At 63.9% G+C, this 21,599-nt stretch overlaps 3 protein-coding genes and 1 long non-coding RNA gene across 5 annotated transcripts; all 4 read left to right on the top strand.

Annotated features, from left to right (window-relative positions):
* Nucleotides 1-367: 367 nt before the first annotated feature.
* Nucleotides 368-2,730, top strand: ECSIT (ECSIT signaling integrator). Its single transcript, XM_059833021.1, has 6 exons — nt 368-533; nt 684-907; nt 1,303-1,357; nt 1,636-1,784; nt 2,232-2,334; nt 2,411-2,730. The coding sequence occupies exons 1-6, from the start codon at nt 368-370 to the stop codon at nt 2,728-2,730; spliced, it is 1,017 nt and encodes a 338-aa protein (XP_059689004.1).
* A 400-nt stretch (nt 2,731-3,130) lies between these two features.
* ZNF653 (zinc finger protein 653) lies at nt 3,131-6,992 on the top strand. The gene is made up of 9 exons (XM_059833020.1): nt 3,131-3,444; nt 3,617-3,660; nt 4,018-4,233; nt 4,492-4,885; nt 5,095-5,286; nt 5,855-5,972; nt 6,047-6,161; nt 6,236-6,335; nt 6,602-6,992. Exons 1-9 carry the CDS (start codon nt 3,131-3,133, stop codon nt 6,777-6,779), a joined length of 1,671 nt encoding a protein of 556 aa, XP_059689003.1. The 3' UTR covers nt 6,780-6,992.
* Nucleotides 6,993-8,096: 1,104 nt separating this feature from the next.
* ELAVL3 (ELAV like RNA binding protein 3) lies at nt 8,097-12,639 on the top strand. Of its 2 annotated transcripts, none has more exons than XM_059833019.1 (7): nt 8,097-8,105; nt 9,743-10,019; nt 10,694-10,797; nt 11,118-11,271; nt 11,575-11,791; nt 12,070-12,108; nt 12,253-12,639. In XM_059833019.1, the coding sequence occupies exons 1-7, from the start codon at nt 8,097-8,099 to the stop codon at nt 12,575-12,577; spliced, it is 1,125 nt and encodes a 374-aa protein (XP_059689002.1). In that variant the 3' UTR covers nt 12,578-12,639. The 2 variants fall into 2 exon arrangements, with proteins under 2 accessions (XP_059689002.1, XP_059689001.1); XM_059833018.1 differs by having other exon boundaries at nt 12,232-12,639.
* A 3,058-nt stretch (nt 12,640-15,697) lies between these two features.
* On the top strand, nt 15,698-21,019 carry LOC132320518 (uncharacterized). Its single transcript, XR_009484567.1, has 4 exons — nt 15,698-15,924; nt 16,187-16,307; nt 19,057-19,197; nt 20,425-21,019. It is a non-coding gene; the product is annotated as an uncharacterized LOC132320518 (long non-coding RNA).
* Nucleotides 21,020-21,599: the final 580 nt, after the last annotated feature.

Here is a 21,599-nt window from a genome sequence, read left to right as displayed (position 1 = left end):
CGGGCCTGGGGGAGCACAGGGCGTGCCTCGGCCGGGCGGCAGCGCGGGGAGCCCAGAGCCCCCCACTCCCCAGCCTCGCTCCCTTTCTTCCTCCCAGGTCGCTCGGAGCATGTGCCAGCGTGGCAGCCGTGCGGCGGGGGACCCAGCAGGGCAGGCCTGGGGGGACGCCTCGGGGGACACCTCGGGGGACACTTCGGGGGATGCCTCGGGGGGTGCCTCGGGGACCCTGGCATGGCGCAGCACACCCCGTGGGGCACAGGATAAGGGCCGGGGCCCTGCAGCCTTTGCGGCAGCACTGGCAGCGCTGGAGCGGGCACCCGGGCGGCGTGTGGGGCGTCTGGAGCTGGTGGCGGCGGCGCTGGCGGCGATGCCAGCGTTGGGGGTGGCGCGGGAGCGGGAGGCCTACCACCGCCTGCTGCGCCTGCTGCCCCGCGGGCCCTGGGTGCCCCGCGGGCCCTTCCAGCGCCTGCTGGCCCCCTTCCCCCAGCAGCAGGAGTGCGGCCTCCAGATCCTGGAGCAGATGGAGCAATACGGTGGGTGCGGGCAGGGGGAGGGGGGGCCAGCCCCCTGGGGAGGGGCCCTGGACACCTGGGTCCCTTGGGGAGGGGGCGCCTGATTCCTTGGGGAGGGGACCTGGATGCCTGGGTCCCCACACCCACCGGGACGCCTGGGTGCCCATGCAGGCGTGGTGCCGGATGCGGAGACGCGGTTCCTGCTCCTGGGGGTCTTTGGGCCTCGCAGCCGCCCCGTGCGCAAATGCCAGCGGCTGCTGTACTGGCTGCCACGGATGCGCCACGTGAACCCCCACCCCTTACCTCCCTGCCTGCCCCCCCCCGGCCTGGCCTCTGCCCGTCTGGGCCTGCACCGTATCGCCAACGACCCCGACGCCCGCATCACTGTCTACCAGGTGGGAGACGGGGACGGACACGGGGGTGGGGGATGCACCAGGGGACATGAGGACAGGGGATGTGGGGATGGGGACATTGGGGGACACAGGGGGGTGTGGGGACATGGGGATGCGGGGATGGGCAGAGAGGGGGCGGGGGACCAGCATCGCCGTCTATCAGGTGGGATGGGACAGGAGGGACCGGGACAGGGAACCTGCCTCACCATCAGCTGCGTGGTACATGCAGACGCAGAGCTGGGGTGGGAGGTGTAAGGATGGGGATGCAGAAGGGGCCCCTCTGTCACCGTGGCTGGGTGGCCAGATGGGCCCCCCCTGGGGGACACAGTGCCCCAGTGAGGCCCCAATGTCCCCGGGTCATTAAGGGGCGGCTGATGACGACTGTCTCCTTCCCACAGCGGCCAGTGCCGGACAAGGGGGACGACGAGGGCTCCGTCCAGCCTTACATCGTCGGTGAGCGCTGGGGGACCCAGGGGGACCTGGGTGACAGGGGAGGCATGTGGGCATCTTGGGGTGGGGGCAGGTGTCTGGGGCAGGGACTCGTGTTTGGGGGAACGCTGGCAAGGGGTGTTGGGGACCCTGGCATGTGCGAGGAGCCCAGGCATTCGGGGGAGCCTGGGGTAGAGGGAACCCTGTGGTGTTGGGTGTGGGGTCCCCAGTGTTGGGGTCCCTTGTGTGGGGGTTTGCGGTCGCCAGTGCTGGCGTGGGGTCCCCAGCTCCGCCCTCCACAGGTGCCCAGAGCCCGGAGCAGCAGGAGCTGCTGGCTCGGCATGGCCCGGCACGGCCTGTCTTTGTGGAGGGGCCGTTCCCCCTCTGGCTGCGCAGCACCCGCCTGTGCTACTACGTGCTGCGGGGAGACCCCCTGCCCCCCCACTTGCGGGTGAGCCTTATGGACCCCGGCTGGGGAGGGGATGGGAGGGGGTGGGATGAAACCTCCTATTGTTTGGAACCAGATGGAAGGGGAGGGGGCCCCCATGGCCCTGGAGGGGTAGGACGGGCTACCCATGGCCACAGAGGGGTTCCCCTGGCCCGGGACAGGAGGGGATGGGACCCTCATGGCCCAGAGTGGGTGGGAGGGGACTCTTATGGCCCAGGATGGGGCAGGACAGGACCCCCATGGCCCCAGAAGGGTCCTCCTTGCCCAGGTGAAGAGCAGATGGAACCCCTATGGCCCAGGACATGTGGGAGGGGACGGGACCCCCATGGCCGAGGATAGGAGGAGAGGGAGGGGACTCCTGGCCCAGGACAGGGGAGGACCCCTACGGCCTCCGAGGGGAGGGGAACCCTGGCCCAGGACAGGTAAGAGGGGACCCCCTGCCCCCACCAGGAGGACCCCCCAGACCCCGAGCGCAGCCTGTACTACCCCCTGCACCTCGACCTGGACCTGGAGCGCGGCCCCTGGGACGATGATGACTTTGATGTGGAGGAGGGTAAGGCAGGGGGGACAGGGGCAGGGGCGAGGGGGACCCCCGTGCCTTCCTCGTCCCACTGACCCATCCCGCACAGTGGAGGAGGGCCCCGTCTTCGCACTGTGCATGGCCGGGGCGGGAGACCGGCACACGCTGGGCAAGTGGATCGCGGGGCTGCAGGAGGCGAACCCTGTCCTGGGGCGCACCCCCGTCGTCTTCCGCCTGGGGGAAGGGGACCCCCTGGCTGCTGCTCCCAGGGGTCCCCCTGCACCCCACCTGGGGCCCGTGCCTCCCCCACCCGCGGTGCTGGAGCCCCCCGACCCGCCGCGGGGGCACGGGCACAGCACCAGGGACGCCGGCGGCGGCCCCGGGGGCGGTGGGGGACCGGGCGCTCCCCCCGCAGCGCCGGGGGAATAAAGGAAGTGTCCCCGACGGAGAAGGGTGTTTTGTGTCGGGGGTCGTGGAGGGGCAGCGCCCCGGGAGCACTGCGGGGCGGGGGGCGACAGGCGGGCGCTGGGGGTGGACGGCGGGTGGGGGGAAACGGGCCCCGTAGGGAAGGGGAGGGCCGGGCAGGCTGCGGGCAGCGCTCCACGCATGCGTACTGGCCGTCCAGACGCCATTCGGGCAGAGCCTGGCGGAAGCGCGTGCGCATGCTTGCTGTGTGACGGCGCCGTAACGAGTGTCCGTGGTCCGGCCGCTCTCCTCCCGCGCATGCGCACTACGCCGAGCCTGCCTTCGCGAACACGGGCGCGAGCGGGGGCGGAAGCGGAAGTGGCGTCATTGGTGGCGCGCCGCGAGGCGCGGCGGTGGGCCCGGCATGAGCGTGCCCGAGCGGGGCCCGGGCGGCGGTGGCGTCCCCGGCACCGGGGGCGGCCCCGGCCCCGGGCGAGGCCCCGTGGCGGAGCCGGGCAGCGGCAGCGGGCGGAAGGCGCGGGGGCGGCCGCGGCTGACGGAGTCGGACCGGGCGCGGCGGCGGCTGGAGTCGCGGAAGAAGTACGACGTGCGGCGGGTGTACCTCGGCGAGGCGCACGGGCCCTGGGTCGACCTGCGCCGCCGCAGCGGCTGGAGCGATGCCAAGCTGGCGGCCTACCTGCTGGGGCTGGAGCGGGGGCAGCGCGCCGGACGGCGCGGGTGAGCGGGGCCGAAGAGCTGGGGGGCTTGGAAGAACCGGGGGCGGAATGGGGGCTCGGCGAAACCGGGAGGCTCGGGTGCCCCTTCCCCGCCTGTAGCTCTCGGGGGGACGACCCCCCCGCGGGGAGGGGCGCCCCTGTTTGTCCCCAGGCCACCGCCCCTCTCTCCCCAGGAAGCCGTGGGAGCAGATCCCTAAAAAGCCCAAACGCAAGAAAAGTGAGTGCGGGGCGTGCCCTTGCCGGTGGGGGCCGGGTGTGAGCGGGGCACCCTTGCCGGGTGTGCGCCGAGGCAGGGGCTGGGAGGCCTGGGGCTGCCAGGGGTGCAGATAGGGTCTGGGGGGTGATGGGGGACAGGGCTGGGGCTGGAGGTGCTGAAGGGGGGTTGAGTAGGGGCTGGGGTGCCTGGAGGTGCTGTGCAGTCGGTCAGGGCGTGCTAGGGGAGCGGGCAGGGCTTGGGGCGTCATGGGGGATAGGGCTGGGGCTGGAGGCGCAGGAGTAGGGGTGCGTGGGGCTGGGGGCACCGGCGGGTCAGGCAGGGGGGTGGGGTGCCAGGCTGTCAGCAGCCCTCCCCCAGGGCGGCGGCGCAACGTGAACTGCCTGCGGCATGCGGTGATCTGGTACGAGGACCACCGGCAGCGCTGCCCCTACGAGCCTCGGTTGGCGGAGCTGGACCCCTCGGTGGGGCTCTACACCACGGCCGTCTGGCAGTGTGAGCGCGGGCACCGCTACTTCCAGGACCTGCATTCGCCCCTGCGACCCCTCAGCGACTCTGACGGGGACAGTGATGACGGTGTGCAGGGAGGGGGGCGGGGGGGGGCTGTGGCCCCCCAGGGCGGGGGCTGGGGGTGCTCAGCTGGGTAGTGGGGGTGCAGGGGTGGGGCCCAGGGGCAGCTTGGGGGACCTGACTGCATCTTCTGGGGGCCTGCCCTTCGGGTGGGGGGCCCAGGAGACTCCTTTAGGGTGTTTTTTTGGGGGGTGGGGGCACTCCTTTGGGACTCAGGGGGGGTTCCTTTGGGGGCTCTGCTTGATCTTCTCTCTCTTGCAGCAGCAGCTCCTGGCAGCTCCTCCTCTTCAGGGGGCTGCAGCTCAGGCTCGGAGGCGACACCAGGGGGGGCCCCGTCAGCACCGGGGGGCGTGGCAGTGGCCCCCCCTGCGGGTCCAGGCCCCCCTGAGGGTGCTGCGGAGGGGCGGGGGGCAGCACTGGAGGCTGTGGTCTGCGTGCCACTGCCGCTGCCTCTGCGGCTGGGCACGGGGCGGGGGCCGCTGGCCGAGGGAGGCCCCCCCACCCTGCTGCAGGGGCCCCCCCTCCTCATCCTGGCCAGTCCTGGCTATGATGCGCTGGGGGGGCTGCAGCTGGATGGGGCGGGGGGTGAGGTGCCCTGCTCTCTGCTGGAGGGGGGGGGCGCCTTCCCCCCACCCCCCCCCGGATGCTCAACTCCCTAAGACAGGTATGGGGGGGCAGAGGTCATGGGGGTGAGGGAGACTGGGGTGCTGGGACTTCAGGTGTTGGGGGGGATTGGGGTGCTGGCGGGGTCAGCAGGGATACAGGTTAGGGGTCAGGGGGGATTGGGGTGCTGGGGTGGATTGGGGTCAGGATTTGGGGAGATCAGAGTGTGAGAGGGGATCAGGTGCTAGGGGACTGGGGGGGCAGCAGTGCCTCACTTTCCACACTGATGGCAGAGGAGCAGGAGATGCTGGGGCTGAAGCAGGAGGAGGTGCCCCTCCCTGCTGCTGAGCCCCCTCCAGAGCCCCCCCAGGAGTCCCCCCTACACCCCCTGGCTGAGGACCCTGACGGTGGTGACATATCGGCCATCATCTATGAGATCCCCAAAGAGCCCGAGAGGTCAGGAGGTTGGGGGTCACTTGGGGTACCCAGGGGCCCAAGGGTGGTCAGGTTGGATGGATTTGGGAGGGGTGATAGAGTTTGGGGTGTCCCTGGGGGCTTGGGGGAAGTGTGAGGTGTTGGGGGAGGGGGGTCTTTGGGGGTCACTACAAGGTTCTCTAAGTTTTTTGGGACATGAAGAGGGAGGGGATCAGGGCTAGGGAGGGCCTGGGGTGTTACAAGGTGTTCAGGGGCTGGTAGGGGTGTAGGTGTTGAGATATTTTGGGGGGGGGAGATCTTGGGGTTATGGAGGGGTCCTTGGAGCACAGGTGGAGGCTCTGGTGGCTTCTGGAATGGTAAGGTTTTTTTCTGGGGGGTAGTGGCTTGAGACAGGTTCCAGGTGCTGTGGGGGTCTTTTTCAGGGATGCTCTTGGGGCAGATGAACTATTCAGAGTCTGAGAAGGCATTTAGAAGTCCCCAAAGGCATGGAAGGGTGTTGGATGAGGACCCCAAACGCCTGGGCCCCCCTGTGCTGTGGCCTCTGGACAGGGGCTCACCCGAGGCTGTGCTGTCTCCCCTCCCTGCACAGGCGGCGACGGAGCAGGCGGGGCCGTGCCCCCCACCCTGACCCCGAGGGGCTCCCGGAGCCAATCGCCTGCCCGTATGCGGGCTGCGGGCAGGTCTACATCGCTCTCAGTAGCTTCCAGGTGTGGCCCCCCTGGGGTTCTCCTGCTCCCCCCCTGGGGTCCCCTGGAGCCCCCCTCACCTCTCTGCCCTCCAGAATCACGTCAACCTGGTGCACCGCAAGGGCCGGACCCAGCAGTGCCCCCAGCCTGGCTGTGGGAAGAGATTTTACTTGGCCAACCACCTGCGCCGGCACATGGTCATCCACTCTGGTGAGCCCCCAGCATGTCTCCCCCCCAGCGTGTCCCCCCCATCTTCCAGTGTCCCACCATGTTGCCCTCCCCAGGCGTGCGGGAGTTCACTTGCGAGACCTGCGGGAAATCTTTCAAGCGCAAGAACCACTTGGAGGTGCACAGGCGGACGCACACCGGGGAGACCCCCCTGCAGTGAGTGATGGGGGCGCAATGGGGAGATCTCCTGCAGGGAGTGTCAGGGTGGGGGGGCACCAAGGAGACCCCCCTGCTTGCTGTCAGTGATATGGTAGGGTTCGTGCTGCATTGAGTGACACGGGAAAGGGACCGCACTCTCTCTGACTCTCCCCTATTCAGCCCCTCCTCTTATGGTGCGAGGTCTGCGGGTGCCCCTCACCCCCCCTTGCCCCCTCCAGGTGCGAGGTCTGCGGGTACACCTCACCCCCCCCTTGCCCCCCCAGGTGCGAGGTCTGCGGGTACCGCTGCCGCCAACGTGCCTCCCTGACGTGGCACATGAGGCGCCATGGGGGGCCAGGGCTGCGTCCCTTCCCCTGCGAGCGCTGCGGGAGGCGCTTCGAGCGCCCTGAGGGCCTCAAGTTCCACGCGCTCAAGAGCCACCCCGAGCCTCGCGGCACCTAGGGGGGACCCCCACCCGCTGGGTCGCCCTGATTTCTCTGGGGCCGCTTCATGGCACATGGAGGTGGGGAAGTACCCCCCACGGGTCCTGACCCCGCCATGGGGCACCCTGAGCCTCCATGCACTTGGTGGAGCCCCTCATTCCCCCGGGCTCCCCGAGCTGCCCCGGGGACCCCCACCTGCCCCCAGCACCAGGGGACCCTGACACCCCCAGGATCCCCCCCACCCCCCTGGGCCCCCCACTCACTCTTTATTTATTTCCCGACCCTCAGTTGTCATCCTACTCTTCCTGTGGGGCAACTGGGTCTTGGCGGGGGGGGGGGGAGGCAGTAGCGGGGACCCTGGTTTTGTCTTGGGAGGGGGGACTTGACCCTCCTGGGGGCCCCCAACCCTCCCAGTTCCATTAAAGTGATGGCTTTTACTTGCTGCCTCCTGCTCGCTGCCTGGGAGCCCCGGGGGGAGGCAGGGAGGACCCGGGGAGCACGGGGGGTGGGTGGTGGAGCAGGGGGGTGTCCAGGGCCCTGCACGGGGTGGGGCACACACTCCCTGCCCCCCAGCTCCGGGGGTCGCGGCCCTCGCAGGGCAGCCCCTCCCCCGCCGGCCTTGGGGTGAAGGGGGCGGGGTCGCGGCCCACGGCTCCGCCTCGGAGCTGTCCCCGGTGCTGAACCGGCGGCCCGGCCCGGCCGCCTGGGTCCCCCCCCGCGGGTGCGGCGATGCCGCTGCGGGGCCTTCATTGCGCCTCCCCCCGCCCGCCCCCCCCCCCCCCCCCCATCACCCCCCCTGTCCTTCCTCCTCCTCTTTCATCGCTCTCTGCTCCTCCTTCCCCCCGGCCGACGCTTCCTCCTTCATTACCCCCTCCCCGCCCTCGTTCTTCTCCTTCATCACCCTCTCCTCCTCCTTATCCTCCCCCCCAGCCCTCCCCCGGTCAGGTGGGCGGGGCCGGGGGGGCTATAGGCGGTGTCAATAGGGGGTCTCGGGGGGGGGGGCGTCGGGGGGCCCCGCCTGCCCGGCAGCCAATGGCCTTTGCCGGGGGGGCTGTGGGGGGCCGGTCCATTTTGGGGTATCGGCGAGGGGGAGGGGGGGCGGACGGAGCCATCGCGGAGCGGGCGGGGGGGCCGGGCCGCGCCCACCGCGGCGGTTTGGGGGGGCCCCGCCCCGCGGCCGCCCAAGGACGTTTAAAGGACCGACGGGGCCGCCGCTCGCAGCGCCCAACACTGCGGCCGAGCCCCCCCCGCTCCGGGGCCCCCCGCAGCCCCCCGAGCCCGCTGGGCCGTGTGGGGCCCCCCCCCGAGCAGCCCCCTCGGCCCCGGCCCCGCAACGATGGTGACGGTAGGAGTGGGGGGAGGGACCGCGGGGGTTGGGGGTGTCTTTGGGGGGGTGCGGCTGGCACCCCCAGCATCCTCCGTCTCCTAAAAGCCCCATCCCGTACCCCCCCTCCCTGGCTTCCAACATCCCCCACTCTCCATGTCCCCCTCCCCGTACCCTCACTCCCGTGTCCCCCCACCTTCCACCCTCTCATCCTCCAGCCCCTCAAAATTCCCCCCCCCCCCATGTCCCCATCGTCTCTGCGTCTCCCCCTGTATACGATGGCCCCGCGAGTGTGTGACACACTTGGGCGGGGATGGGAACGCCGTGAGAGCTGTGTGCACATGCGTGTGCATTCCATGTTGAAGGCACACGTATGTGCATGCAATGGGGGCACACGTGTGTCACATGGGGTGTGCTGGGTGTGTCGGCCCCCGTGGCATCTGCTGTGCTGGGAGATGGGTGTGCTCTGTGTACTTGTGTGGGGGACACGTGTGCAAGGGCGGGATGGGGACCCGGCTGACCCCAGTTCCCTAAACCTTCTCTGATGTCACCAGGGTTGTGCAGAGCCACTGCCATGCGCACACGCGTGTGCATGGCACAGAGGGGCCTACTCACAGGTGCACACGTGTGTGCCAGTGCATGTGCACGCATTTCCACTTCAGTGTGTGGGTGCAGGGACACGTGTGCGTGTGGAGGAGACGTGTGCGCACACGCCACGCGGACACGCGCAGCCCCGTGCCAGTGCGGAGTGGGTGTGTGCAGCAGAGGCGTGTGTCGCTGTGTCGGGTGTGTGGCCATGCCTGTGTGTGTCTTCCTGTGTCTCCGTGTCGCCCGTAAATCCCATTTTCTCAATCCGATTTGGTAATTTTCGGCTTTTCTGCTTTCACTTTTCTCACCCGCTAATTTCGAGGCTGCCGGTGGGCGGACAGACGAACAGACATCCTCTCGCTCGCGCCGGCCCCCCGACCCCTCGGCCCTCCAGCCCCTAAAAGCACAGTGCCCCCCCCCCCCCCCCCGGGCGTCCGTCCCCTGCACCCCGTTTCAGCCCCTGGTCAGCTCCCGGCGGGACCGGACGCCCGGGTTCCCATCCCGCGGGGGGGTGTGCAGCCCCCGGACGCCCGGGTCCCGCGGCCGTGGCTGGCGGCCCCGGGTGTCCCGTCTCCCGGCGACAAAGGCCCGTTGTCCCCCGCTATTGTGCAAGGGGGGAGGGGCGGGGGCTCCGCTGCACAATGGGGGATTATCCCCCGGGGGGAGGGGCGCACGGGACGCCTGACTCCCCTCCCGCTTTGGGCGGTGGGGCGCTGCTGGAACCCCCACGCCTGGGTCCCCTCTCGCTGCTGGCGCGGAGGGGCAGCCTGTGGCGACCCAGGCTCCCGGGCCCCGAAGAGCCCACTGCCCCCACATCCCCACCCGAGTTGTCCCTGTTCCCCCCTCCCCGTGTCCTCATCCCTGCTGCCATGTCCCACTGTCCCCATCCCCATGTCCCCCCATGGCTCTGTCCCCACTTCACCTCGGTGATGACTCCATGTTCCCACCACCTGGGGCTCCCCGTGCCTGTCTCCCTGTCCCTGTGCTGCCCCCATGACCCTGGTGTCCCTGTCCCTCCACTGTCCCTGTGATAGAGACACCCTGGTGACACCCGTCCGTTCCCTCAGCAGATCCTAAGCACGGTGGAGGCCCAGGCTCCCAGTACCCCGGGGCCATCGGGCTGCGGCCCTGTCCCCGTGGCCGTGCCGGTGGTGGCGGTCTCAGGGCCAGGGGTGGCAGCGGCGCTGCCCAATGGGGCCCCCCCGGGCCCCCCCGTGGCTGACGACAGCAAAACCAACCTCATCGTCAACTACCTGCCCCAGAGCATGAGCCAGGAGGAGCTGCGGAGCCTCTTTGGCAGCCTTGGGGACATCGAGTCCTGCAAGCTTGTCCGTGACAAGGTCACCGGTATGGGACAGGGGAGACGGGACACAGGGAGACAAGGCATGGGACACGGGCAGCTGAGGCATGGGGATGTGGGACATGGGGAGACAGGACACGGGGAGATGGGACACAGGGACAGTGGCAGATGGGGACATGGGGAGTTGGGGCATGGGGACACAAGCAGATGGGACTCAGGGATGTGGGACATGGGGACAACGGGGAGACAGAACACGGGGATGTGATGTGGGGAGATGGGACATCACGGGGAGACGGGACGAGGGACATGGGACATGGGGAGACAGGACGCAGTGGATGGGACGCAGGGACGGGAGACAGGACACGGGACATGGGGGGCATGGGACATGGGGAGATGGGGCATGGGGAGACTGGACATGGGAAACAGGGAGGTGGGACACAGGGACCCATGGGGACTGGGGCAGGGATGGGCATGTAGATGGGATCGTGGGGGCAACTTCAGGAACCTCTTCAGGGACGTCAGGTCCTGCAAACTCGACCACAGGATCCCTGGTACAGGGATGTGGGGACATGTAGGGATAGGGAACCACAGGGACAGAGATGAAGAGGGGATGGAAACAGGCCTAGGGGGCAGGGATGGGGACAGGGGTGGGGTGGGGACTGGGGATGGCATGACTGGGCCTGGTGCTGGGGCCACCATCGGTGCTGACCCTGCATCCCAGGGCAGAGTCTGGGCTACGGCTTCGTCAACTACGTTGAGGCGGGTGACGCCGACAAGGCCATCAGCACCCTCAACGGCCTCAAGCTGCAGACCAAAACCATCAAGGTGCTAAACGCTGGGGTCCCTGGGGGGGGAGGGTGGGCACCAGGGGGTGGTGCCTCGGGGGGTGGTGCCTTGGGGCATGGGGTGGACGCTGGGGTCCCTGGAGGGGGGTTGGGCACCAGGGGGTCCCTCGGGGTGGGGGGGGCAGATGCTGGAGTCCCTCGGGGCGGTGGGGCACCAGAGGGTCCCTCAGGGGGGTGGACACTAGGGGGGGTCCTTGGGGGGGGAGCAGGTGCCTGGATCCCTGCGTGGGGGGTGCCCATGGGTGGGAGGCAGCTCTGGCACCCAGACACCTAGGTCCCCAGGGCTGACACACCCCCCAGGTGTCCTACGCCCGGCCCAGCTCGGCCTCCATCCGTGACGCCAACCTCTACGTAAGTGGCCTCCCCAAGGCTATGGGACAGAAGGAGATGGAGCAGCTCTTCTCCCAGTATGGCCGCATCATCACCTCCCGCATCCTTGTCGACCAGGTCACAGGTGTGCCCGGATGCCTGAGTCCCCTGGGTGAAGGGGGGCTGCCAAGATGCCTGCGTTCCCAGTGGGGTCTATGGGGTGGGGGAACATTTTCTGGATGCCTGTGTCACGTGGGTGGGCAGTGGGGTGTCTGGAGGGAGATTCCTCAGACACCTAGGTCCTGTGGGTGGGTCTGGGGGGGGGTTCTCTGGAGGCCTGGGTCCCGTGGGTGGGTCGGGGGGGGGGGGTTGGATTCCCTGGACACCTGGGTCCCGTGGCTGTGCAGCGGAGTCTCAGGGCTCTGTCCCCTGGATGCCCCACACACAGGTGTCTCACGGGGGGTGGGCTTCATCCGCTTCGACAAGCGCGTGGAGGCAGAGGAGGCCGTCCGGGGGCTGCACGGGCAGAAGCCGCTGGGTGCTGCTGAGCCCATCACCGTCAAGTTCGCCAACAGCCCGGGCCAGAAGTCGGGGGGGGCCCTGCTCAGTCTCTGCCCCAGCGCCCGCCGCTACGGCGCCCTGCACCATCCCCCCCAGCGCTTCCGGTGAGCCCAACGTGCCTGGGGGCCCCGGGGGGTGGGACATCCCTGGGAATGGGGGCACCCCTCAGGAGATGAGGTCACGACAGGGTGTGGGACATCCCCATTACCGTGAGGACACCCCCCAGGAGATGGGGCCACCACAGGGCGTGGGACATCCCCAGCAGCATGCGAACACTCCCCAGGGGTTGGGACCACCACAGGGCATGGGACACCCTCATGGCAAAGACACCCCTACATGGGCACACCCCCGTGTCCCCCTAACAGCCTCTTGTCCTTTCCAGGCTTGACAATTTGCTGAATGTGGCCTACGGCGTGAAGAGGTAACGGCCCCTCCCCACCCCCTGGCCCTCCCCAGTCCAGCTGTGCACTCCCAGCCCCATGCACAGGACCTGCGTGTCCTGGGGGGGGGAACCCGGTGTCCGGGCGCCCTGACCCCAGGCCAGCCCGCTGTCGCTGCTGCCCAGGTTCTCCCCGCTGGCCATCGAGGCAGTGCCAGGGCTGGCTGGGGTGGGCCTGGGGGCCCCCAGTGCTGGCTGGTGCATCTTCGTCTACAACCTGGCACCCGAGGCAGATGAGAGCGTCCTCTGGCAGCTCTTCGGGCCCTTTGGTGCTGTCACCAACGTCAAGGTCATCCGCGACTTTGCCACCAACAAGTGCAAGGGCTTCGGCTTTGTCACAATGACCAACTATGAGGAGGCGGCCATGGCCATCGCCAGCCTCAATGGCTACCGCCTGGGTGACCGTGTGCTCCAGGTCTCCTTCAAGACCAGCAAACAGCACAAGGCCTGAGCCCCACCCCGCTGGCCACCCGGCTCCCGGGACCGGGTTCCCTGGCACCACCAAGGCCACGGACCCCCATGAGCACCAAGGACACCCTGGAGACCATGGAGACCCCCCCTGGACACCTGGAGACCTTGGGGACCCCCTCCATGGGCACCAAGGACACTATGGGGACACCCCAAGGATACCCTGGAGACCTCCCCCCCCAGGCACCAAGGACACTGTGGGGACCTCCCCACCCTGGAGACCACGGAGAACTCCTCTGGACACCTGGAGACCTTGGGGACGCCCTCCATGGGCACCAAGGACACCATGGGGACACCCAAAGGACAGCCTGGATACCATGGACACCCCCGCCTCTCCCCTAGGCACCATGGACACCCTGGGGACTCCCCCAGGTGCCCCACAGCTCTTGGACACTGGGGGGCCATGGAGATGCTGGGGCAACCCCTGAAGATCCTCCAGCACCACCACTCTGGAAAGACTGGAGAACCCCCAGGATGCTGAGGATGCACTGGGGACCCTCCGGGCACCCTAAAAACCCTGGAGTCTGGATATGGAGGAGGGGTCACCTCAAAGCCCCCAGGAATGCATGGGCACCCCAAAGACCCTGGGGGCCTCCCCAGCACAGAGAGATGTCGGGGGACACCCCTGGGCACTGCGGAGACCCTGGAGGTGGGGCCCCCTGCCCCTCCCCCAGCACCCAGAAGCCGCGGCGACCCCCCAGCAGGTACCTCAGGGACTCCCGGGACTCGCAGCACTCCCTGGGGCAGGTGCCAGACCAAGACCCCCTCTCCCTTTTTTTTTCCTCCTCTGGGGAGGTTGTGCACCCCCAAACAGGGAGAAGTGGGGCGTCCCCCCGTGGGGTGTCCCTCCCACCCCCGGGCAAGGCCGGGTTGGGTTGTGGACACCACAGGGGTCCCCCGGGACCGAGCTCCGCCCCTGGTTCCGCGAGTCCCCGCCCCCACGGCTAAGCCACGCCCCTGATCGAGGTCTCCCAGGGCTTATCTCCGCCCCAGGAGTGGACCCCGCCTCAAGCTCGGAGACCGCGCCCCCGGCGCAGCACCCGCCCGGGGCGGCGCCCTCTGGCGGTGGCCGGACCACCCGGAGCGGCGCCCGGGGTGCGCGGGTTCGAGCCCGGGCTCTGGCCACTGCCCCCGGGGAGGGACCCCCCACCAGAGCACCCGATTCGGCTCGTTTTGTCCCCAGCTTGGTGCCAAGTGGGGGCCATGCCCCCTTCCCCTCCAGTCCAGGAGTCCGGGGGGGGATGTCTGTGCTCTCTCCTCTTTTTTTCCATTTCTTTTTTTTGGAGGGGGCAATTTTTTGGGGAGAAAGAACAAACAATAACGAATAATAACAATAATGGTAGCGCTAATGGTAGCGAGGAGAGAGACCGACACAGCGAGTGGTGACTCCTCCAGAGCGACAGACACAAACCCATCTATTTTTGTAACAGAAGAGAAAAAAAAAAAAAAAAAATCCCCTGAAGTCCCCCAAAACGGCCCCTCTGGAGGGAAGTTGGGAGGGTGGGGTGGGAAACTGTTATGTGCCCCGCCGGTTGCTTGGAGGCAGGACCAGAGGTCGTGATCCCCAAGCATGGTCACATCATGTTTCGGGGGTGTGTGTGCGGGTGGGGTGTCAATGGCACTCAAGTGCCATCAGGTCAGGGCTGCCGGGGGGTCCTGTTTCCCCTGAGCCTCTGGCACCCCCAACGGGGCAGGGGGGTGTTTGTCTTGTTCACGCTGCCCTGTCCCCACCCTTCTCCAAATACCCCAAATGGGCATTTTTGCCCCAACCTCCTCAGCTCGCTGGGGCGGGTGCTTTTGCTTGGCCAGTTCTAGCATCCTGGTGAAAGAAAAGGGCAGAAAAGCCCCCAGAACCCCCAACCCTCCCAATGGGCTGAGTCCCCCACAGCAGCCCTATCCTCATTATTATTATTATTAATTATTATTATTATTATTGTTGTTGTTGTTATTACTATTGCTATTATTATTTATTTTCTCTTCTCTGTCAGGATAATTTCTCGCTTTTCGGTGGTTTTGGTTCCTATTTGTTTCTGATTCTTTGCTGGCTTTCCCCAGCCCTGGGACCCCCGGGACCCTCTGCCCCTCCTGGGTCCCCTGGGACCCCACCCCACCCCTCCCAGGTCCCGCTTTTTGTGTTGCGTCGTGTCGTGCCCATTCGCAGTTTCTTGTAGTTTTAACTTAATGTAAATATTTATTCCTCCCACCGCCCGCGTGTGCGTGCGTCCCTGGGGTGGGCGAGGGACCTGGGCCTCTGGAGCCACCCCGCGAGGTCCGACCTCCCTGGGGGCGGCTCCGGCCTGGGGACCCCTGTGCCCGGGACCCCTGTGCCCGGGACCCCGGCAGGATGGGTGGGCCGAGGGAGCCCCCAGTTCAGTAGCAATAAGAGCTGCGCCCGGGAGGGCCCGGCCACGGCCCCGCCACTGTCCGGGGGACCCAAGAGGGAGAGAGCTCCTGAGCGTGACCAGGGCCCCCCGGGGCAGCGCGGGGCCCCCGGAGGGGACGGGCTCCCGGCCCCCACCCCCGCACTCAACTCTTTGTACTTTTTATGGCCGAAATAATAAAACATACAAAAATGCGGATATTGTCCTGTCTCGGGGGAGGGGGGGAGGGCGTGCGTGGCCCCGTCTTATGCGACCCCCGGGAGACGTGACCACCCCCGCGGCATGCACGGGCGAGGCTGGCGGGGGAGCACCGGTCCCTCACGGCCCTCCCGGCCGGGCCCAGGCGCCTCCCGCCGCCGGCGGCCGCGGGGACCCGGCGCCGGGACCACGCCCGCCCCGCGGGGCGCGGCCCGGGGAGGCGGGGCCTTCCGGGCGGTCACGTGGGCCGCGAGGCACGACGGGAGGCCGCGGCTGCCGGCGCCTTTCCGCCTCCCCGGCAGCGCGCGGGGCCTTTCGGCGGCCGCCGCAGGGAGACGGGCCCCAAACCTGCCCCCCCGCCCCGGGCACCTGGAGGAGACGCCCCCCCTCCCCCGGCCCCTTCCCGACAGCGGGCGGCTGCCCTCGCATGCACTTTACCGCGCGTTAAGGCGGGTGCTGCGAGCGTCCCTGTGGGGAAAGCGGCGTCTCCGGGAGCTCCCGCCGCAGGGGCGAGCTGCGATGGACCCTACGGGTGATGGCTGCCCGTCCTCTCCCTCTCCCAGATGCCGTGTGGAGGACTCGGTTGTCTGTCCTTCCCCGGGGTTGTCGTGGGCTGCGTTTGCCTCAGGTTTGCCTGGACTGTCTCAGTTTGGCCTCGCTCTCCAAGCGCTGTGGGGGACCGGGGGCCGGCGGACACGTAGCGGCTTTGGACCGGAGCTGCCGCAGCTGAAACTTGTGAGGCTAGAAAAAGGTAAAGCAGCTGGAGATTGAAATCAAGGGGATTGAGCCAGAAAGTGCATCCAGCCGCAGACGAGAGGCAGCCGACCTTTCTGGGTGAGGAGGGGTCCCTCTGAGTAGTCCTCAGCAGACCAGATCGCCGACATGCGCCACGGGGTCCGTGTGCGTATCCAAAAGCACAGTGAGGCCATGGGGAGGGGGTGTGCGCGCGTAAGGCTGTGTATCTAGGAAGCCTCATGTTGCAGGAGGTATAAGACACCACTGTGTTCTCTTAGGTGGAGGACTGTCGAGCGACCAGAGCTGCAGAAGAGGAAGGGAGGGAGAGAGAAACAGACAGACAGAGAGAAGCGTCTGAACTGGAAAATTTTGTGGGCAGTGCCAGAAGCGGGAGCTGTGGTGAGTCCCAGGCCTTTAGGGCCATGTCCCACTCATCTGCATCCTGGTCTCTCCCTGCCCCTCTCTGCATCTCCCACCCCTCCGGATCCCTGCCCACCTCTCTGCCACCATCTCTCTCTGTCCTTCATCCCTCTGTCTCTCCCTTTGGCTGTCCATCTGTCTGCCTGGCTCCCTCTGTCTGGCCTCCTGACCATCTCTTTTCCTGTCTTTTTTTCCTTCCCTGTATCTCTGCTCTTCTGTCTATTCTTGTGTCCTGCTGCCTGTCCCTCTCTGCTCCTCAGTCCTGGTCCCTATTGCTCTCTGTGTCTTTCTTTATATCCCCACCTCTCTCCCCTGCTGCTCTCTTTTTCTCTCTGTCCTGTTCCCTGTCCCTTGTCTTTTCTTTTTCTGGTCCTCTGTTGTCCTACCCATCCCTCTCTTTTTTGTCGCTATAACTCTGTCTTTCTCTGTGTTCCTGTTATTTATTGCTCCATCTTTGTCCTGCTCTCTGTCCCTGTTTTTCTCTTGCTCCATCTCTTTTGTTCTCCCCGTCACTCTCATTCTCTCTCTGTCCCAGTGTCCTGCTCCCTCTCTTGTTCTCTGAATCCCATTTTCTGGCTTCCTGTCCCTCACTGGTTTTCTCTATCCCTCTGGCCATCCTCCTGTCCTTTTTTCCCTCTCTCTCTTCCCACTGGTTTGTCTCTCTCCCTCTCTCTGTCCTGGTCCTATCACTCTTTTTGTCCTTCTTGTCTTTTTCTTTCTCTGTCCTTCTGTCACTAATGTTTCTTTGTCCATATCTGTCCTGCCTTTGTCCCACTGCCCGTCCCCTCATTTCTTGCTATATCCACCTGTCCAGCCAGCTGTCCCTTTTTTCTCTCTCTCTTCCTCTGTCCTGCTCCCTGACCCATTTTTCTCTTCCTCTGTCTCTGTCCTGCAGCCCGTCGCTGTTTTTTCCTTCTCCATCTCTTTGTCCTGATCTGCATGCCTTTCTTTCTCCGTCGCCCGTCCTGTTCCCTGTCCTTCTTTTTGTCTTTTTATCCCATTCTCTATCCCCTCTTTCTCTTACCTCTTGCTCATTCTTCCCCTCCTTTTTGTCCCTATTCTTTTGTCCTGCTCCCCATCGGTATTTTTTTCTCTATTCCTCTGTCCCGCTCTGTCCTTTTTTTCTCACTGTCACTGACCTGCTCCCCATCTCTCTCTTTCTCTGTCAATCCCTCTGTCCTTCCTTTTTTCCTCTCTCTATGTCTGTCCTTTTCCCTGTGACTATTTTTTCTTCTGCATCCCACTGCCCTGCTTCCCAGTTTTCTCTTTTGTGCTCTATCCTTCTGTCATGCTCCCCAGCAGTACCTCTTCTTTCTCTGCCCTGCTCCCCATCCTTCTCTTTTCCTCTCTATTCTTTTGTCCTGCTCCCTGTCCCTTTCTTTCCCTTTCCGTCTTTTTTTCCCCACTTCCCTGTGGATCTATTGTCTCTCTATTCTTGTGTCCTGCACCCTGTTCCTTTCCGTCTCTATCCCACTGTTCTGGTCCCCCGATCGCTCTCTTTTTCTCTCTAGCCCTCTGTCCTTCTTCCTGCCCTCCTTCTTCTCTCTCTACCCCTCTTCCCTGCTCTCTGTCAGTGTTTTTTCTTTCTATATCTATATCTCACGATCCTCCTGCCCATTCAGCTCTTTCTTGCACTTTCCTCTGTCCGTTCCCATCTGTGTTCCTCGCTTCACCTCGCTGTCCTGCTCCCTTTCTTTCTGTCTTTCAGTCCCACTGTCCTGGTCCCCATCCCTCTATTTCTCTCTCTTGTTTGTCTGTCCTTCTACCCCTGCCCACCCCGCCCCCTTCCGTAGTCCAGCTCCCTTTTCTGGTCTTTTTCTCCCTGTCCTATTTTCTGTCTCCCACTTACTGTCTCTATCCCTCTGTAGGGCTCTGTGCGTGTATTTCTTCCTCCTCCATCACTGTTTTTTTTCCCTTCTCCATCTCTGTCCCGATCTGCAGCCCTCTCTCTTATTCAATCCCTCTGTCCTGTTCTCTTTCTTTCTCTCTGTATGTCCTGCTCCTTGTCCCTCTTTTTCTCGTTCTGTCCCAGTGCCTGCTCTCTGTTTCTCTCCTTTCCCCCCATTTCTCCAGCCTGCTCCCTCTTCCTTTTTATCTGTCACTGTCCTGTTTTCTGTCCCATCATTTCTCACTATATCCCTCTGTCCTGCTCCCTGCCCCTATTTTTTTTACTCCCTCTGTCATGCTGCTCATCCCAGGTTTTTTCCCTCCATCTTTGTCCTACTTCTGTCCCTATTTTTGTTCCTCTGTCCTTCCTCCTGTCTTTTTGTCTTTCTACCTCTCTGACTCTCCTGCTTCTTTCTCCAGCTTTGTCCTGCTTCCTGTCTCCCTTTTTGTCTCTTTTTCTTCTGTTCCTATTGCTTTCTCTATCTCTGGCCAAATCTCTGTCCCTTTTTTTTCCTCTTGCTGCCCCCTCTGTCCTTTTTCTTACTTTTTCTGTCTTTCTCTCTTTGTCCTGTTCCCTGACCTATCGATTCTCGCTATATCCCCCTGTCCAACTGGCTCTCCCTTCTTTCCTCTCTCTTCCTCAGTATTTTTTCTTTCTCTGTCCTGCTGCTCATCACAGCTGTTTTTTCCTCCAGCGCTGTCCTGCTCCCTGTCCCCTCCGTTGTGCTCCCTGTCCCATCGACTCTTGCTATAGCCCCTGTCCAGCCAGCTGTCCTTTTTCTCCCCTCTTTTGTCCTAGGCCCTTTCCCTTATTTTGGCTCCCTCCACCTCTGCCCTGCAGTGCGTTTCTCTGGGAGCTGACCGTTCCCTGCTGGACCGAAGAGCACTGCTCCAGTAACGGCTGCCGAGATGTACATGTCCCAGGGTGGGGAAGCGCATAGGCACCGAGCCCCGGAGCAGACTCACTGCCAGGACTTCTTAGGTGTGTGAATGAATAAACACTCACTGTCTCCTTTGCACTCCCGGGGCTCTGGGTCTGGTGGTGGGGCCATAGGAGCAATCAGTGGGTGGGTCCCGGGAAGGCCCGGAGGAAGGCAGGGGGGCGGTGGGGCCGATCGGGGCAGAGGCTGGGGGTGGTGGCAGGGGCCTGGGGGGTCTGTGCTGGGGCAGGGTGGGGGCTGCCGGGGGTTGGGCAGGGCTCCGGAGGAGGTGGTGGGAGGCAGAGGTGTCCCCGCAGGGTCAGAAAGCGACAAGGCTGTGTCCGCCAGTATGCCAGGAGCTGTACTCCTGTGGCACGGGGATCAGCTGTGCTGGCTCCCGGGTGTGCCGGGAGCTGTAGTTTCCTGCCAGTTTCGTGTGGTTTCCTGCAGGGTCTGGGAGCGCCTGCATGGTGGCGCTGCCGTTTCCCTCTCTGCTCCTCAGTCCTTCTCCCTTTTCTTACCTTTTTCTTTCTGTCCCACTCTTTCTGTCCTGCTTCCCATTCTCTTTCTTTCTCCAACCCTCTCTGCTGCTTCTTGCCTTTCTCTGTTATCCATGCATCTCGTTGTCTCCCTATTGCTCTTTCCTGCTCCCCATCCCTACTTTTACTTTTTCTCTCTCTTGTCCAGCTGTGCATCTCTGTCCTGTTCCCTTTCCCTTTTTTCATCTCTCGCTTACTCTGTTTTTCTTTCTGTTCCTATTTTTTCTTCTCTTTATCCCTATCTCCCTATTATTTATTGGTCTATCTTCATCCTGCTCTCTGTCCCTGTCTTTCTCTTGCTCCATCTCTCTGTCGTTCCTCTGTCACTCTCGTTCTCTCTCTGTCCCAGTATCCTGCTCCCTGTCCCTCTCTTGTTCTCTGAATCCCATTTTCTGGCTCCCTGTCCCTCACTGATGTTGCCTCTGGCCGTCCTCCTGTCCTTCTTTTTTCCCCTCTCTCTCCCTCTATCCTGCTGCCCATTGCTGATTTTTTTTCTTTCTCTTTGTGTCCTGGTCCTATAACTCTCTTTGTCTGTGCCTGTGCTGGTTTTGTTTGGGATGGAGTTAATTTCTTCATAGTAGCTTGTATGGGGCTATGTTTTGGATTTGTGATGAAAACAGCGCTTACACAGCATCAAGGCCTTCTCTGTTTCTTACGTGCCCCACCAGTGAGCAGGCTGGGGGTGGGCAAGAAGTTGGGAGGGGACACAGCCGGGACAGCTGACCCCAACTGACCAAAGGGATATTCCAGACCGTATGACGTCGTGCTTGGCAGTAAAAGCTGGTGGAAGGAGGGGACGTTCAGAGCGATGCCATTTGTCTTCGCAAGTCACCGTTATACGTGATGGAGCCCTGCTTTCCTGGAAATGGCTAAACACCTGCCTGCTGGTGGGAAGTAGTGAATGAATTCCTTATTTTGCTTTGCTTGCATGCGTGGCTTTTGCTTTACCTATTAAACTGTCTTTATCTCAGCCCATGAGTTTTCTCACTTTTACTCTTCCGATTGTCTCGTCCATCCTACCAGGGGGGAGTGAGCGAGTGGCTGTCTGATGCTTCGTTGCTGGCTGGGGTTAAACCACGACATTCCCTGTCTTCTTTTTTCCTCTGTGTGTTCTGCTCCCTGTCCCTGTCTTTCTCTTCTTCCTCTTCTTTCTCTCTCTCTGTACCCCTCTGTCCTGCTCCCCATTAATATCTTTCTATCCTGCTATCCCTAAACCATGTCCTTAGTTACCGACCTACCAAGATTCTAGTCCCATAGCGTTTTCCCTTATCTAGAGAATTTATGGTTTGTCTGGACGTATAAAAGCATGTAAACCTAAAGATAAGGTGGGAGTTATCGTCAGTACTTCTTCCTGATTTTATGTTCTCAATAAACAGCAAAAGCTCAAAGTAAACTTATGGTTCAGAGTCTGCTTTGACAGGTGATACCAGGACGGGACAGTGCAGAACTGCCCTATCGCTGCAGCACAAGGGGATGTTCTCGGGGAAATGCGGACAGCACTGTGACTCCCGAAGGACTACAAAAATCACGTAAAAGACTCTGGGCCTTCTACCCCATCTTGGACCACCCCTCTTTTGGTCTTTGAGGTCCTGTAGGACCTCTGTGCTGTACACAGAAGCTGTCCCGAGGTCCCGTTGTTCCCTGTGAGCTTTTTCCTACCTGTATAGTCCTTCTAGGACCCCTCTAGTGTCATCCCAACCCCTCCTGCACCCCTCACTGTGTCCCAGAGCTTTCTTTTGCCCCTCTCACTCCCTTTGGAGCCCTTTAGTCTCCTTGGGATCCCTCCTGAGGCCACCTTTGTGCCGCAGAGCATGAAGAGTCACTGAGGTTGCCTCTGTTCTGTCTCTGGCCCCGTGAGGACACGTGTACTCTGCTCAGATTCCCTCCCGCATTCTTCGCCGTGTCCCTGAGCCTTCTTTGGTCTC

The sequence above is a fragment of the Gavia stellata genome, chromosome 38 (genome assembly GCF_030936135.1).
Source record: "Gavia stellata isolate bGavSte3 chromosome 38, bGavSte3.hap2, whole genome shotgun sequence".
Lineage (NCBI taxonomy): Eukaryota > Metazoa > Chordata > Aves > Gaviiformes > Gaviidae > Gavia > Gavia stellata.
The sequence above is the reverse complement of the archived record's forward strand: the minus strand, read 5'-3'. Positions and strand labels throughout refer to the sequence as shown.